General features: G+C 37.0%; 1 protein-coding gene across 3 annotated transcripts in view; it reads left to right on the top strand.

The window, feature by feature from the left end:
- The window catches only part of LOC111872990 (coiled-coil domain-containing protein 170), a 35,258-nt gene extending 18,156 nt beyond the window's left edge, over positions 1-17,102 (top strand). For 2 of the 3 annotated variants that reach the window (XM_023867335.2, XM_023867337.2), the window contains exons 5-15: positions 2,119-2,289; positions 2,818-3,130; positions 3,845-4,017; positions 5,296-5,496; positions 6,268-6,411; positions 7,348-7,419; positions 9,210-9,373; positions 9,811-9,919; positions 11,072-11,182; positions 12,761-12,886; positions 13,843-17,102. In XM_023867335.2, coding sequence (XP_023723103.1) covers positions 2,119-2,289; positions 2,818-3,130; positions 3,845-4,017; positions 5,296-5,496; positions 6,268-6,411; positions 7,348-7,419; positions 9,210-9,373; positions 9,811-9,919; positions 11,072-11,182; positions 12,761-12,886; positions 13,843-14,175 — 1,917 coding nt within the window. In that variant the 3' untranslated portion in view covers positions 14,176-17,102. The remainder of the gene's footprint in view (positions 1-2,118; positions 2,290-2,817; positions 3,131-3,844; positions 4,018-5,295; positions 5,497-6,267; positions 6,412-7,347; positions 7,420-9,209; positions 9,374-9,810; positions 9,920-11,071; positions 11,183-12,760; positions 12,887-13,842) is intronic. The other variant, XM_023867336.2, reaches the window with a different exon arrangement.
- The last annotated feature ends 710 nt before the right edge of the window (positions 17,103-17,812 follow it).

The following is a 17,812-nucleotide window of genomic DNA, read 5'->3' as shown; positions in this document are numbered from 1 at the left end:
ACTCATCTAGTGAAATTGCAGCGCCTGCAAAACAAGGTTCTCCGCACGATTGGCAATTTTCCAAGGCGCACACCGGTCCGCGATTTGCACATGGCATTCAAAATTCCGTACGTTTATGATTACATAACAAAATTATGCAGGCAACAAGCAGAAGTCATACAAAATCATGATAATGAGAATGTTCGCAACATCGGACAAGGCGAAGCCCGACACAGAAAGTATAAGAGGCTTAAACTTGGCGGCGGTCAGGCGTACGACCGTTCAAGTGACTAGACTGCCGTGGTAGCTAATACTACTAGTATATTTATATATATATATATATATTAAAAGGGCATAATCTGCTGTACCTAGCCTGGACTGACAGAGGCCGTGTATATAGTGTACATAGAAGTAAGGAATAAGTGTGTATTTGTAAATGTATGTAAATACAGACAATAGACTTAATACAGACTGACTGACAGATGACAGACCCGACCTCTCGTCAGAGAGGGCGCTACACATGGACAGGACGGTAACTTTCATTGAAAAGAAATATCTGGTCATGAGCCCCAGCTGGGGCTCGACACCAAGACAGACAGACTGACCGACCGTCAGTTGTAACATGACCCTCGCCCCTCGCCCTCGCCGAGTTATTCAGTGCAACATCAGTCTACGAGATAGCCACATCAAGCAACATCAGCCAGCAGGCTTCGTCGCCAGCGCTCGGTCTTCGGAGGCATCGGCAGGCTGCGCCAGGCACGATTGCCTCGGCTCTCCAGCGCTCTCACACCCGACTCACTGGGGCACAGCGCCTGGACTCGCCGGTGATCGTGTTACGGTCTGACTCACTAGGCATCTGGCGTAGCCACTGCCTCATGGCTCCTACGACCGCGCTCAACGACTAGCCTTTCACCAGCAGCTGCCGCACTGCGATCAAGCAACCTCCAATTCACGCTGCCGCACGGCAACCAAGCAACCTCCAGCCACGGCCACACTGCGGCCAGGCCACTCACCGCAACTAGCCTTTCTCCTTACCGGCGCGCGCCGCGCTACCTCACCGGTCAAGCAGCAACAGTAACCACGGTCCTTTTCAGGGCCAACAAATTGTTCCGAAGAAGTGGGTTGTCATAGGAGTAATGACAAAGACCACACATATTAAGAGAGCCCCACAGACATCTAGAAATTAGCGCTTATGCTGGCAGAGTCCAGGGAAGGGTTGACTTAATTAGGTTAATATGACTACTCCTAGCTTATATTAAGGGATTAAATGGAATCAGGTGCTTGTGAAAAATCAGTAATGCCTGTACACACAAATAGTCACAAAATATATGGATATGTAGTGACTGAAAACTCCATTGCTTGCTTGGTACTGCTCCTACTGTACTGCTCCCTCTGTCTCTATTGCCTTTACTACAAGTTGTCTCTCGTTTAGAATGGCTCTCATTGATGATGATTTATTTACAGTATTTTCCTCCCTGTAGAGGTGACCTAAATAGTTGTGGCTGCTTGGAATAAAAACCTAGTTTCATTTTGACAATGTGAAAATCTTGGTCTGTCCAACTGAATAATTTAGGAAGTTTAAGCAGAACCAGATTTTCAAGTCACACTCACCAAAGTTGATACACAGACAACAAGTGATGCCTGTCCTCAACTTCATTGGTCTCTCATTCATCCACCTGCAGATCTCATTCAGATGTCCTGGGTCAAGGATTCGTATGTCTGGACTGGGCATTCTGCTGAGTCACAAAGTTACTGCCTTGTACTCCAATAATATCAGTCTAACAACCATCCCAGTCAGTAGCAGACAGTAAAGCCTGCTCCATGCCTCCAGTTCCTCATTTCTTATACTCTGTGAATGCTCAGTTAGCTTTATCAGTTTCTTGTTGAGTAAGTGACCACAGAATACCGACCTGATTTAAACATTTCCTAGCTTCGTTTATGCATGTGACAATATAACGCCACAAATAAAAGCAACACTAAATAGCTTCAGGGGTTAATACATATGTAAGTTATAAATCTACTAGTTGAGGAACCTGGTTGTAGAGGAAAACTGGACTCACAGACCGACAGATTATGGGATACAAACTAATATTTTTTGGCTGATTTCAATGAACTACACTGTCTGCAATGTTGCTTTAGGTTCATTCTTTGGAACTGGAATGCAATTCTGAGGAGGCAATGAAGGAGGCTCAGCGTAAGGCCATGCAGGACCTTGTGCGCAGACTGTCCTCTGCTCTGGGCACAGACTACAGTGAAACAATGCTGTCCTCTCCAGATGGCCTCATTCACAAAGCATCAGATTTAGTTCAAGTAAGACTTTCAGCCAATTAGAATACTAGAGGTATCTTTTAAAAATATGTTTGCATGTTTCAGATTTGTTAATTCCATAATACAAGCAGCATTTATTTAAGTAAGAATTCAGTTTCATTTGAATGAAGACTGTCTGCACTTTGAAAAAAATCAATGAGGGTAGGAATATTTTCTTTAGGCATTGTCGATTTTCTAGATAAGAAAGTTTTGTTCCATCTTCAAATTAAACAGGGCCTATTCCTTGAGGCCTACAGCACAAGGCCAGTGAACGTCATTGACTAGTGTAGTTAGCTTTATTAATCTTCATCCCTAACAATTTATTATCCCAGTTCATGTTATTTCACTGTTGCTTCAGCTTTTTCAGGCTTATATTACATCTGCAATTTTCATTTTTGTATTAATTTTCTCAGAGGTTTAAAAAATAAAATGTCTATGGAAGTACAAATTTCCCACACTTCTGCTCTGCACTGTACAGTACAGTAATGTAGACTGAAAATACTACAATTGTAGCTGTAGTATATTTAACAGGAAACAGCTCGACTGAGGACAAAATCATGCACTGTATCTGACACACTCTCAGCAGTAGAGTCAGAACTGCGAACATGTCGGGAGGCCTTGGAGAGGGCAGTTGCAGACAGAGACTCACTGCAGAGACAAGCAGCTACGCATCTGTTGGAGCTTGACCGCCTGAGGCAGGAGAAGGAGTCACTTGAGATGCAACAACGAGTGGCAGAGAGAGAGCTCATAGACTTGCGAGAAAAGTTATCCATTGCTAACAGGAGCCTGACATCAGCCACAGACAACATTGCATCGCAAGAAACATCCATATGCCAGTTGAGAGGTGTGTTCAGCACCCAGCCTGTCAAAGCTTTTCAGTGCCAGAGATATTACATTTCATAATAATTTCATTTTGTATTTAATTAAATGTACAGTGTATTGAGAAATGTTTCGAATAGGAGTTACAAATCTAGATGGTTTACATCATGTATTCATTTTCTGGATGATCAGCCTTGTATATAGTGTGACCTGATGTTTATATAAAGTATGAGTTACATTGTCTCAGTACTGATCAAAATTAAAATTTCAGCATAATTTTTAAAGTTCACCACCCATGTAATAATTAAATAAAATCTGTTAAAAGCCTTTGAAGTTGAAATGTACTCAGACATGATGTTTCCATTACTTGTTCATTTTATGAACTTAATGCACATTTAACTCACAGAACACACATATAACTTCTGTGTATCTGTAAATATTTCCAGAAATCTCTTAGGCTTGTCAGACTTACCTTGATATCTCCTGTCATATTGTTATGTCTCATGTAAGTGCAATATATGAATATAGAATATGTAAGAGAAATTTTAAGTGCTCTGGTACAATTTTAGATTACTTATGTACACGAAAGAGAATTTCTTGTGATAGCAGATGCTATGTGTCATGCATGTCTTACATCTAGGGATGATACCAAGAAGGCTGGTTCATGGTTAACACTGTGGACTTCCATTTGGGCAGATTGTTCTGAGTTCTGAGTTTCGCATGTTCATGTTCCTTACAGAGGACCTAAAGCTGAAGGAGGAGAAACTTCAGAGGCTGCAGAATGAACTGCGACATCTGCTAGAATCACTGGCAATACAACTGAGTTCTCCTGCCAGATTTGTTGACACCCAAGAAGGAAGCATCAAGGAGCGGCTTCGGGAGATCATACAGGAGAATAAGGATCGACTAACGGTATGTAATCACTCATTCTGTGATATTCTGAAACTAGTAGGCATGATTTACAAGCTAGAAAATCATACCACTATAAGATAATATCATATTCCTAATGGAACTGCATTCAGATTATTTTTTTTTGTAGTGATTGATTTGCCTCTTCTGTTCTTTTAAATAATGACATAACATAATATTCATGCAGTGATGCCATATTATAACAGATAGTTTAACATTTTATATGAGAAATATTAAAGAACTGTAATACCTCAATAACTAAATTGACTTCTGTCATGGATTGATGTTATCCTCATTACTACTGTAACCATACTATTTCTGTGGCCTACCCAGCCTTCTATTTAGTAGGTATGGGGGATTTTGGGGGAGAGGTGAAGTGGGGGCATGAAAATGGCTGCTCACACCCAAGTAGCTCTAAAATCTATAACATATGCTTCCCTTATTTGACTAATAGTGCAGTTTTTAGGTCTAGTGGCAAATTTACCTTCTTTCCTTGTATGAAAAATGTTGAGATAAGGTAAAGATAAAATTGTCCTTGTGCTTAATTAAACAACATGCCATGAAGACATACAAGGAAAGGAGGCATAGCTCCATTTGTTTTTAACCTTGAATGTAAATGAGGGTAAATGGTCAAGTTCATGCCCCAGCTAATTTACCCTTGGTGGAAAAATCTCCTTCCCATGTGGAGGCGGGTTAGAATGCTTTCACCATAGCACTGTGAGTCACAGAAAGGAATGAAAAGGAAACATGTTGCCTGAGGTGTATAACTGGACCACACTGTCACTAGGAAATATATGAGTAACTACAAAGACATGGTCCTCCAGGCTGATGAACGTGCACTGTAAAAGAATTATTGCTGCAAAATCCAAAGAAATGCAGACTTGATGGTCTAATTCATGAGAATTCTGACAGAATCTTGTAAGGAAGGCTATGGCTCAAAATGGGCTGATGATGATGATGGTGGTGGTGGTGGTGGTGGTGCTGGTGAAGGAAGAGGAGGAGGAAGGAGAGAAGAAAATCCCCCAGTAACCATTGAATAGGAGGTTGGGTGAACCCTAAAGCCAGTCTAGACACTATGGAAGAAAGAAAAATCTCATATCCCTGCCAGGAACTGAAATGCAGTTCCCCAATTATTGATCCCATAGACTAGTCACACTACTGACAACGCTTATCCTAACAATTGCGACAAGGATGTTGCAAATTAGAACACTCAGATTCATATTAAATCAGAAAACATCATATTTTTATGTTATTAGGAACAATTCTTTGTAATATTTATAGCAAGTGGAGAACCTGCGGGAGAAAGTGGCTGTGCTGACACAGCAGTTGAACCGCCAGTGTGAACTGCAAGAACAAGCCAAGTCACGTGTGCATGGGCTTCAGGATGACAAAACACTGCTAGAGTCTCGACTGAACAAGACAGAAGCAGAGTTGAGTGCGGCTGAAGCCTCAAGAGATGGGCTGAGACGAGACAAGGCCACTGTGAGTATGTCACATTGTTCATGTGACAGTGACATCTCCATCATCAGTATCAATTACTGATCATAATTATGTATAAATAATGCTCTATACCTGTATGCAACAGATACCCAGTTCAGATCTCATTCAGAATACTGGCTATTCTGAATGATTTTTTTCAATTTCTGGAGTCTGTCTATATGAATGTTAGGGTAATATAGTCTATGACCACTTCCTTCTCTACATATTCAGAGTTCTTGGACATCTTCCCATCTTACTATGTAATGTATGAAGTCAAAACAGCATCATATAATGATTCAATCATCATTTAAATTGTGAACTACTTTTCACCCATTCTGCCTTGAGCTGTCTAATAGTCTCTCAGTCACTTGCTCCAGTCGATATGTGGGTTTTTAATTCTGCAAATCTATCCCTTTACATTCAGTTGACATTGTGAATCTATTTGTTTTGTCTTACACTGGTTCTATTCTTCCAGATGTTTTGACTCCTTTCATAGTTTCTCCATGTACATAGTGATATAACATCAACAGATATCTCTCATCATTGTAATTATTAAACCGAAATATCTTCCAGACTATTAAGTCACATATAAAAACAGAGAGCAATGTTAGAGAGTTTCTGAGATCAAAGCAATAATGAAAATGTTGATACATAACAGAGATAAAATATCAAGCCCTTGCTGGGAATTGAACCGTGTTTCTCCTCAATGCAAGTCAGTATGTGACCTATTTGGATTGAACTGGAATCAATAAATCTATATTTTCCTATACTCAGTTCATGGCTTTCTTGGAGCGCCTTGGCAGAGCTCTCAACATGGAAGAGATATCAAAAGAAGTAGGTGTGGATCTACACACTGAATCACTCCTAATTCGAGCTGAACAGTTGGCAAGACTGGAGAGTGATAAGTTGATTGACAAGGTAAAGTTTGGTTTTGAAGTTTTTTGGTGTTTAATGTAACCTCTTCTCTGTTTCTCTGTGCAAAGAAATTAGACGTTAAGTCACAGCTGGACATATGTTTTTTTTTTCAGACCAGCATTGTACAAAAATGTTCTTTTGATTGATTTTCTTTAGCATTGTAGATGCTATGACAGCATGGTCCAACCAGAAGAACAGGGAGATTGGTACCCCTATGGTTGTTCATTCTCAATTGTATCGTCACTAAAATTAACTTTAATAATGTGATACCTTGTCTAAAGCTGAACTGTGGTGAAGGGCCTTAGTTTTTGTGTCATCACATTTTCTGATCTCTTTCTCTACCTGTGGCTTAATTAATTGAATAAGCACAGAGACAACTTTACTGTACTTACTTCTTTATGTTCTAAGGAATTACATGTGGGTGTGACCTGGCCTGACCAGCCTCTAACCCCTGGCCAGACTGCTTGCAGGCACTTGGAAAATGTTTTGTATTTTACTGATAGCAGTATGGTAATGCAGTTTGAGCCATAAGCAGTCCACATTAAAGACTAGAGCTAGCAGGTATGAAAATTCTTCAAGTCACAAATACATAGAAGGACAGCAGTGGCCGAATTATCTTAGTGTGTCACTACTGGTGCATTGAAAAACAGAAACTTCATTTTTAAAGTCCATTGTACATTTTGAAAATAAAGGTTAATATTATATGCAATGAAAAATCAACGTCTAAGTATCAGGAAATATAACTGTGATAGGCTTAGCAGACCCTACTTCACAAGTTTAGTGTTACCAATACTTTATTTTAAGGCACTTTCCCTAGATTATCTGTAAGACAGCAATCTGTAAAGTATAATGTTGGACCATTCTGCTGTAGTGATTTGCAGTTATTGTGCATTTATTTTTGCATCTCAATGTTTATTCCTGTTGTGTTGTTGTGCCCAGTACTGGTGGACCTATGGGACATTCCCGAGGTTGCGACGGGAACGTTCCTTCCATGAGCTTCCTCTGCGAGAAGTAAGCACTACATTGGTTCTTGCACCAGCGTCACCTCATAAGCTAGTGACACTTTGTGCACTTCTGTTTTTTTACAGGGCTAGTCCTCCCTGCAGGAGGCTCTCACTGTATCTGTAACATAAAGTTTTCCCCATACCTAAGCACCGCGCTATGAAGGCGTGTAAGAGATATGGAGGTAAAGCCCCATGCATTCTAAACCTTGACACTAAATGGAGCTTTATTCTCTGGCTGCTTTATCTCTGCACAAATGGCTTCCAGTATGCTGTGTATGTGTTTATGTTAAGTTTAAGACCTGCAATCAGAAATTTACAGTGTAACAGACTTTTAAGTACCATCAGTTTTAAATTTTTGATGTGGGCTGGAATTTAATACGTATTTGTTCATGTAGTTTACGTTTTAGATGACTGATTAATTGATGGACTGATTGGTTGGTTGGTTGAAAGATTGATTTTTAGGTTATTTTTTAACAAATTTTTCAAGTTTGAAGGATATATAATGAGATGGCAATCAGAAGAAAGGAGGCAGTCATGAGTTTTTCTAAAAAAAAAAACAATAAAATATCTCAGTAAATTTTGTCAATAGCACAGTTCTGGTTCTAACTACGTATATACCTCCTTAATAGTGGACTATAACATCACCACTACACCATCCTGCTCATTCAATGTCTCGGTCCATAGAGGCTGTCACAATACATTAAAGAACAATTAGGCAGTATATATATATATATAAAGAATTATATCTCTATAAATTCTAATAACATTCTGAAGCTCTTTAAGTACATTTCCTAGTACTGTCCTCCTTAAGGAAAAGGCTGCGCTGCAGGAGGTCTAATGAATTACTGCTAAAAGAATATATTTCATTATATTCATGATTGCATTGTAATCAAGCTGAAACAATGAGAAAGCTGGCATCCAGATACACAGTCAAGAAAAATTTCCAGTATTCATTGCAAACACTGAATTATCTTAAAGTTGTTTACTACATAGATATAATACTATTGCATGTTAATTTTCTTTCATTTCATTCACAACAACTTCACTTAGCTATACATCTTGCTCACTTACCTCTCTCAGTATTATCAAACTGCAACACTGGCATCCCAAAATGCTTTAGCTGAACCAAAACGAAATGTGATGTGTCTTCATCCATACTGCCACTTCAAAATATGCTTCATGTTAGCAAGGGAAATGATTGGCATACCATTTTAATCTGCATAGACAGGATAATTGTTGATGATGAATTTTGGAGTAATGTATGAAGCAGTCATTACCTACTTTAAGGAACTTGCTTGCAGGTAGTGAGCAAACTAAAATTACTATGGTCAGGATAATCAGTCACTGGATTAATAGTCAAACTTTGGTTCTCCCAAATACAAAGCAGGAGTACAAATCCTAACATAGTGAAGTGGTTCAGTTTCAAACCTAGGAACAATCATAGTTATTGATACAAATGGATCAGTAGACAAAATACACAAGAGGTCCAAAATTTTGTGGAAGAAGAAAAATATTTCTACCAAAGAGAAATGGAGGTAGCAGTAAATGCAGGATATAATGTAGTGAGGGACCTTGTCATTTATTCCTTGGATAGTGAAATAAGGAAGATTATGGCAGACCTAACATGTATTTAGAGGTCAAGGAAATGAAAGATTTGTGCGTATTTTGAAAAGACATGAATGGAACTGAAGTGGCTAAAGATAGAATCCTCTGGATTCTGTATAATGACAGTGTTAAGAAGGGAGAGCATTTGGATTGTGTAGCCTTGCTAATTCCCCACAATCTTTTGCTGTGCAGACTTCTGCTGTGTACCAGCTTCAACGTCGTGTCCGGACACTGAGGGAACAATTACAGAGGAGAGATCTGCACTTAGATTTGCTACGCAGGAAACTGTCACTGCAGGAAGAGAATGGCAGGGTGCGAAGTCTGCTGGAAACAGAGAAAGATGAAGCAAATCTCAGGTTGGGTTAATATGCCTACAGATAGCACTGATATCTTAGTGACTTACAATGCTATCTCTGTGTATGTAATAGGATTCCAGAGGAGTGGAAAAATGCTATCATGATTATACCCACTCCATGTTTTGTTCCTATTTGTAGCTATCCCATAGCATAAGTTGGAAAGAAAGTCTTTGAAGCATACTTCAGCATATTTTTCTTTCAAGTTAAAATCTTTATTTGAAGTTTTTATCTGTACAGTGTTCATTCTTTCCTTCTCAAAGATATCATTATATGCACCTACAATTATTTTGTGTTTTATTTATGCAATTGCATTGAAAATCGGAGACACGCGTTTTTTTCTAATATGTTTTAAAAGTATGAGATATTTAGGGAAAAGCTTAACGGTGAAGTGGTTAAGTACAGTGAAGGAGCATTGTGCGTTTAATATTGTGTTTCAGGGTCAAGAAGCTGCTGAAACAAGTGGACAGATTGCAGCTTCAGTTGGCTGAAGCGAAGGCACATTCACGAGACCTGAAGACTCAGTTAGCAGATGCAGCTGACTACAAGGTTATGGATACCCTTGTTGCTATTTGGTTCTTGGAATATTTATTGTTTATTGCTTGTGTAGCTTGTAAATAAGTAACTGCGATGTTTGTTAAATGAAGTAGTTTTTAGCCTATTTTAAATTGTTAGCTCAATATTTGCAAAGAGGAACTGAAAAATCTAGGAAAGCCAGTCTCCAAAATGAGATTTATTGATGGTTAATGTGTAAAAATTTGACTTCACTACAACATGTTTTGAGATATAAATAAATTTTTAAAAAATGTAAAAATTCAACTGAACTAACTCTGTCTAAAAGTGGTAGTGATATTTCCTGCGCAGTAGTTACAATGACTGTAAAGCCAAGACTCAGTTTCTGACCTTCTTCTTAAATGTCTCAAGATTCATACACACTAGTTCCCAGATACAGAGAAGTGACAGCCATTATACCAAGTCCATCCAGTGTGTGTGGCTCATGGACATAATGTTGCTTGCAATTGATTATTTACATGCATAAATTATTATCACTATAAAAAAATGCTACAACACATGTAATTATGTTTATTTTAGTAAATATTGGTTTTTAGCTCTGAAAACGTCAAAATCTATCTATAGATCAGCATTAATTATAAGTACTTAAATGACTCTCTGAGGATGGCTGTGACTAAGTGCATTCCTTTTTATAGTTAGATCTCATTAAATTTTAACGTTTAATTCTATTAGAAGATTCTCAGATGGTCATTTATTTTTGTTAAAAAATTGTAATCGTAGTGTGACATTATATTCTCCTTATCAAATTTGTATAGAGTAGAGCTTTGAAATAATTTGTTGCCCACAATCATAATTGAATACTTCAAAATTACTTGGGGCCCTGAAAAGGCTGAACAGGCCTGTATTGTTGTACCAAAACATAGCAGTGTTCTGTATTAGCTATCAGCAAAAAAGAAATGTCAGTTTTATAACTGTCACTATTAAAGCATCTGTTAGTACTCCCTTGTTCACCTGGCACTGCTCAGAGAGACTGCAGGATTATATTTTCTGTTCTAAAATCACATCTTCTAGAAATCATCATATTCTTTAGTACACACACCAACTGTGCACTCTATTGGTCTTGGGAAAAAACGTTTACCCGGAAATGTTGGTTGTTCTTGACTCCTATACTGGTGCAATATGTTGCAGATAACTGCACTGGAGCGTGGACGCAAAGTTGAGGAACTGCAGAAGAGGCTTGTAGAGTCAGAAATGCTGAGAACTCGGTACAACCGCAAAGTGGCCCTGCTCAAAGATCAGGTATGTTGAAAAAAAATATTCCATTGCCCTTCTCTGTTTTCAGTTGAATTGAATTGAATTGAATTTATTTGCATTCCATAGATCCTAAGTAGGTTATATAGAAGAAGTCAAAATAATACCTACTGGTACAAGTAATTTTATCTTAAACTAATATAGCTTAATTCTACATTATTCTCTGTTTACATTGAGGTATTCGTCTACAGAGTAGAAGGAATGAGCATGCAAATATTTCTTTAGCCCTGATTTAAAATGTTTAGTATCATTACTCAAGTTTTTGATACTTTGTGGGAGACTATTGTACACTTTTATGCCAGAAAAGTAGACTCCTTTTTGATATAGTGATAAGTTTGATGAAGGTAGATGGAAGTTATATTTTTGTCTAGTATTCATGTTATGGATATTGGAATTTAATTCAAATTTATTTTTGTTGTACACAACAAATAAGAGAAGCGATAGTATATATTGTGATTGAAGAGGTAGAATTTTTAATTTCTTAAATAAATCTCTACATGAATCTCTACTTCTACATCCTGTAATGATTCTAATTATATTCTTTTTATCTTAAAAATTTTTACACTATGTGAAGAGTTCCCCCAGAATATTAATCCATAGTTCATAATAGAATGAAAGTAGGCATGGTAAACCATCTTCAGTGTTTCCTGTGGCATAAAGGGCTTAATCGATCTCATTGCATAGCAAGCTGCACTTAATTTAGGTATAGTTTGTTCTATATGTATTTTCCAAGACAGTGTACTGTCTACATGTATTCCAATGAATTTTGTATCAGATGCTTTACAGATTAATTTGTTGGCATAACAGATGACCAGATCAATTTTATGGCTGTTTTTAGTTAAGAATGGTATGTAATGGGTTTTATCAAAATTTAGCGGGAGTTTATTGGCTTGCTTCATAAAGCTGGTCAGAATAAGGACAGAGGCTTCTAACAAAGGTATAGCAATTTTAAATACTGCACACCAGCTCTGCACCATGGCAAAAGAAGGTGGGAGCTCTATCAAAGTGACACATCATGGGACTTTAACTGAAATCAGATAAGGTGAGAAATTGAGAACCACCTGTTTATCAGAGTACATGTCTTTGTAAACAGGGATAGAAAGAGAAAATTGCACATAGAGGAGCTTCACAATATGCACCCCTTACCTAATACTGAAGGATGTGATAGGCAGGATGTGTAGCATTTCAGATTAAAGAAGAAAGGCATGAGGAGTTTTGACTAGTAAACATAATGAGAAAACCAAATTCAGAGATCTACATTCAGGTAGAATATTATTGACCCCACAGTTTCATCAAGGGATTCAGGACCAACAGAGACAGATAGAATTCTATGTAAGTTTATGTGCTAATTGAAACATTAATGAACAGCAGTGATAATAAAGAGGTAGAAGTTGGTGGTAGTGACAGAGATTTTGAATGGAAAGCCATGTCAAATTATAGGGAACAGAAACCATTTCTACCTGCTGATAATGAGGACAAAAAATGGTTGTATTGTATATCTATTGAAGAGCTTGAAATATATGAAGTATTCAGACATTTTGTGAAATTATGTGTCTTATTTGACAGGTGCGAACCACAAGCCAGACAGCAGAACAGGAACGCTCTCTGAATGACCACTCATTGCAGTTGCTGCGGGATGAGCTGGCAAGTGTGAAGCAGACTTTGTCTGACTGCCAACACAGAGAGAATTCTGTAAGCTTTAGTCATGTTTTTTGTGTCATATAGAACAATACCCAATGTAAAATTTGCTTTGCTGGTCAGAATTTGTTTTAATCTCTTTTTACATATTGCTTTTACAAAATATGTAAAATGAATGTGGAACGTGTAGCTGGAGGTTGTGTCTGGCTATCCATGTTTCATCTCTAAAACTATGTCATGGATTTTAATAAAATTTGTTATTATAAATTATATGTGGCAAATTTCATTCTGCTTCACATTGTTCATATGAACTTCTTCACTCTTCTAAGAATGACTCAGCATACAAAAACAGTTGTCCGTATGACATAAGATTCATTTCAGTAACATCTACAACTTTATTTGGAACACTATTCTCTGTTGGTATATATTTAACAAACTGCAAGGAAACATTGTTCATGTCAATTCATTGTGATGTCTGCAGTGTGAAAGCCTTTGGCTAGTGAGGCTGAGGCTGTCTGATAGCATGAGTCACTATGCAATATCCTCTTCTGCTATTTTTATGCAATTTTTCACAAAGTATACAAACTCAACATATGATGGGTATATTGTGTAAGTTAGACTGCATGTGTCATCTTCAAAACTATCCAGTAGAATTTTATGAAATTTTGTACTTGGTTTTAATTAAAAATTTTGGGGGAAAATAAATTTCAGTTCATGTTAGTCTGATATAACTCATGTTTTGCATAAAGTACAGATCAAGCTTTATAATTTTTCCCAATACAGCTAATTTTGCAAAAGAAATGGTCCACAACATACAGTATTGATTGCACTAAGACTTATAGCTCTATTGTTGCATTGTACATTGTCACATCTGTAGTGTGAATAGCTTTAAACCAGTAGACTTATATGTGGAATAAATACATAGCAAGGACAGTGAGGTGTGCAGATTTATGAAGTGTGCATTATTTGGAAAACATTTGTATCTTTTCATTCCTGTTTCTGCTTTTCAGCTGCTAAGTTTTCGTACATCAGTGTGCAAGCTGTTGGGTATGGACAGTGGCCTGCCAGACTACGAATTGATTGCACGTCTGCAAAAATTGGTTCATGCTCACCGTGACTTCACATTGGTGTCACGTCGCTATGATGATCCACTTCTGCTGCGAAACAGTCCCCCTGCTGGTGGTACAAGGACACCTATGATGCTAGGGCCTAGTCCTGGGGGCACTCGGACCCCTCGCTATGATGACTCTGGATTCATTGACCCACCTGATCTTAGTACTCTGGATGATAGTGATGAAGTGAATGGAATATACAACAAACGCCCCATTCGGACATCAACATGATAATCATGACCAGAAAGCTGACTCTTGGCTTTCTGGTAGGATTGTGTTTTTTTGCATACAGTTTAAAGTGCATGTTTTTATCTTATTTTGTTGATTTCATTTGTTCGCATTTCTAATTTTATCAAAGGGAGAACAGTTATTGCTTTTATTGGTTTTAAGATGATTTATCAGCTGCATAGGTTATATAATGTTGAGACATTTATTTTTTTTAAATTACTTCAAACAAAGGATTATCTGTGATCCAGGAAACAAAAGTTGGTGGGGTCCTCAGAAGCTATGTGTTGCAACTTAGACCTAGTGTCTTCGAGTTTAGTTCCACATTATGAATCATGTCCTCTGAGTGTCAGGAAGGTTATGTCTGGTACCTTGATTCTTTCTGGGAAAACATATTGCCACCATTTACAATACTTTATACATTTTTATTAAGAATATGTATTAGTGGGATATAGAGTGTAAATTACGAAGATAACATACTAATTGAAACAGCAGCTATATAAAGATTGCAAGAAATCAGGATATATTTTGCAGATAAAAATCAATTATATAGTGAAAGAAATATTTGAGTGCATGCACATGTGTGTGTGTTTTCCAGTGTCTATAGAGTGAAATTATCAACAGCAAATCAATCCTGTGAAAGACAAGCAGAATTATTTCTTCTTCCCTTGAGATGTAATTGCTTCCTTTGTCAATATCTCACTATACCGTAACTAAACTTTAAAGCGTTAGTAACATCCAAATTAAGAGATTAAATTATATTCACATGCTTAAGAGAAATCTGGGAAGGAGAGTCTGAATCACATTTTTAGCTCTATGGCAGTACTTATAGTCACTTTAAAAGCCAGTGCTACCATAAATTTTGGCATAAGTGTAGTATATAATTCATAATATCTTTGAATCTTCTCTGTTAAATTCATAAGGAACAGAAAAGTTACATCTATGTGGTTTCTTTCCATGTCAGTATAACATTATACTCTCATAATTAGAAACAGTAGAATTGATAATTCAAATTGTATCCAGACACCCTACTGCAATACTTCCACTTTGCTTCAACAGCCATACCTTCCATGTATGTATGTATATAACCAAAAGTATAGAGTAAATGCCGGTATAATTGGATATTCTGTATTAGGTTGGTGGTTGGAAAGAGGAAACTAAAAGGAAATGACAGGTAATATATGTGTAATATAAAGCTCATTGAAATTTCAATGCGAAATTTGACAATGCCCATCTATAATTGTAGTTTCCAGAAATAGACTTTCCATTGATCCACTCATATACATCACAGTGACTGAAGAATGCTTTGAAATCACAGTTTCACAGAATATGCAGGCTAGAAACTTTAAATATTCTGGAAAGGCAGATTGATAGGATAATGGTACTATATCCAGAGGTAACATCTTTTGACAAAGGCTGAGACTACAATGTTATTATATACCAAAGACCTTGAGGGACACTTTAAATCACAATTTTGCAGAATATGCACATCTTTAGCTTGAAAATGTCTGGAAAGACGGCTTGCTAGAATAGGAAATTCTACTAGAAAAAGGCAATATTTTTGGCACAGATGAAGACTGCACTGCTAACTGAGGCATAAATACTATTCACTGCCATTTACTGCTGCCACCTTTTGGTACATTTGTAACAATTAACAGTGACTGCTACATAACGATGAAATAGAATATATTACAAATATTGAAAATGTCATGACATCATATGGAGGTCTGAAGATGTTGTAAATTATAAATAATTTTAATTATTATAAATGCATTGTACTCAAAGGTAGATAAGCAAATAGGAAGAAAAGAGTAGGATGTAAGGAATAGATTTGAAATTTTTGAGAAGCATAAAATGGAAACAAAAAAGTGTACAGAAAGAGGTATTTGATAAGGAATTTACAGTTTATGGATGCTTAAAGAAGTAGAATGAAATATTACAAGATTGTCAGATGTAACTAGAAAACTAGAAGAGCTGTAGTGTGAAAAGTGGAACTTACAGATCCGCAGACCCCTTGGATTAAGATGGTTTCCCAAAATGTTAGAGTTACACGTAGAAGCGAAGAGGAGTAGTTTTATTTGTATTGGAAGAAGGATTTATTATTTGTTTATCAGAAGTAAAGGAAAAATAATTTTATTTTTGTCAGAAGAAGGGTATTTATTGATGTTTGTTAATTTGGAAGATGATTTATCAATTATATATATTATATAATGCTGTTGCATTTATTTTTCAAATTTATTTTACAGGTAACATGATAAAAATATGTGAGACAACATAGCTATTTGGATGATTTTTGCTCATTGATCCACCCATGTGTGGAACTAATTCCAGGGTTGAATAGATATGCCATGGAAGTAATAGAATAAATTCATTAGAACTCTACAGTTTTTATCCCTGAATAGAGCTATTTTTACAATGCAGATGAGGTGTCACATACATTTCTAGCAACCATGGGCAGATTGGTACCGACTGGTTATGCAATGAGCGATGCCAGTGTCCAAGTATGTAGATGTGTGATGCCCTCCACAGATTAAGCTCAAGCCTGTCCAACTTGATATCCATCTTTTTAATGGTCTTCTTACATATTCTTATGTCTTTGGATTTTAGTGAAGAGCATGTTTTTGAAGTCTGTTACTATGTGTTCTATTAAGGTATGCAGGTTAATTTATAATGCTGTTTTTAAATTTATTGTATAGATGTTTGGTTCATTTGGTATTGTTTCTTTTTCATCTTTGTCTAAATTTTTACATAAAGCAGCACTTCAGAAACGTAATTTCTGCTGCTTGAATTGCGCTGTTTCTGTAGTTCATGTTTCATGTAATTATAAAAGTGTTACAACTGACATTATTTTATAAGATGTTGACTTCATCGGTTATAGCAATTAAAGTTGTATTGATTACCACAAAATAAAATTGCTTGTGAAGCAATGTGAAAAGAAAGCCTCCTTCAGTTTGCCACCCATGAAATCCCTATGGTTACTTGGTCACTGTAATCATCAGTGGCCTACCATGACTATAGTGACTGGGGTCTAATTAAAGGACACAGTGAGGGCAAGAAGCTGTCGTTTTTATCCTTGATATGTTCCTTATCACATCCCAAAAGGATCTGTCCCGTTTCAGACTGGAAATGGAGTTAAAAATATTTTTTACGAATTTATTTTTAGGGGGTTGGCTTCTTTACGAAATGTTTGCACTATGCTTGTTTGGTAGTGACAGCTGTGACTGAGGTAGAATATTATTNACCAATCACCTCCAACTAGTGCCGAGGTCAAGAAAACGTGGATCTATATCCCCACTACCCCATACGCCTTGATGGCATCGTGCTTAATTAATTAAATGCAAGGACCGATTTACCTTACTTATTGTAAGAGAGTAAAAAATAATGCAACAGTGAAATGAAAGCTCTGATATTACACAATTCCGAATTACCGTAACAGTGAGTTGTCGAGCCTTAACACGCTGCAGGAANACTTCAGAAACGTAATTTCTGCTGCTTGAATTGCGCTGTTTCTGTAGTTCATGTTTCATGTAATTATAAAAGTGTTACAACTGACATTATTTTATAAGATGTTGACTTCATCGGTTATAGCAATTAAAGTTGTATTGATTACCACAAAATAAAATTGCTTGTGAAGCAATGTGAA

Source organism: Cryptotermes secundus, unplaced genomic scaffold, assembly GCF_002891405.2.
Source record: "Cryptotermes secundus unplaced genomic scaffold, Csec_1.0 scaffold1465, whole genome shotgun sequence".
Classification (NCBI taxonomy): domain Eukaryota; kingdom Metazoa; phylum Arthropoda; class Insecta; order Blattodea; family Kalotermitidae; genus Cryptotermes; species Cryptotermes secundus.
The sequence above is the reverse complement of the archived record's forward strand: the minus strand, read 5'-3'. Positions and strand labels throughout refer to the sequence as shown.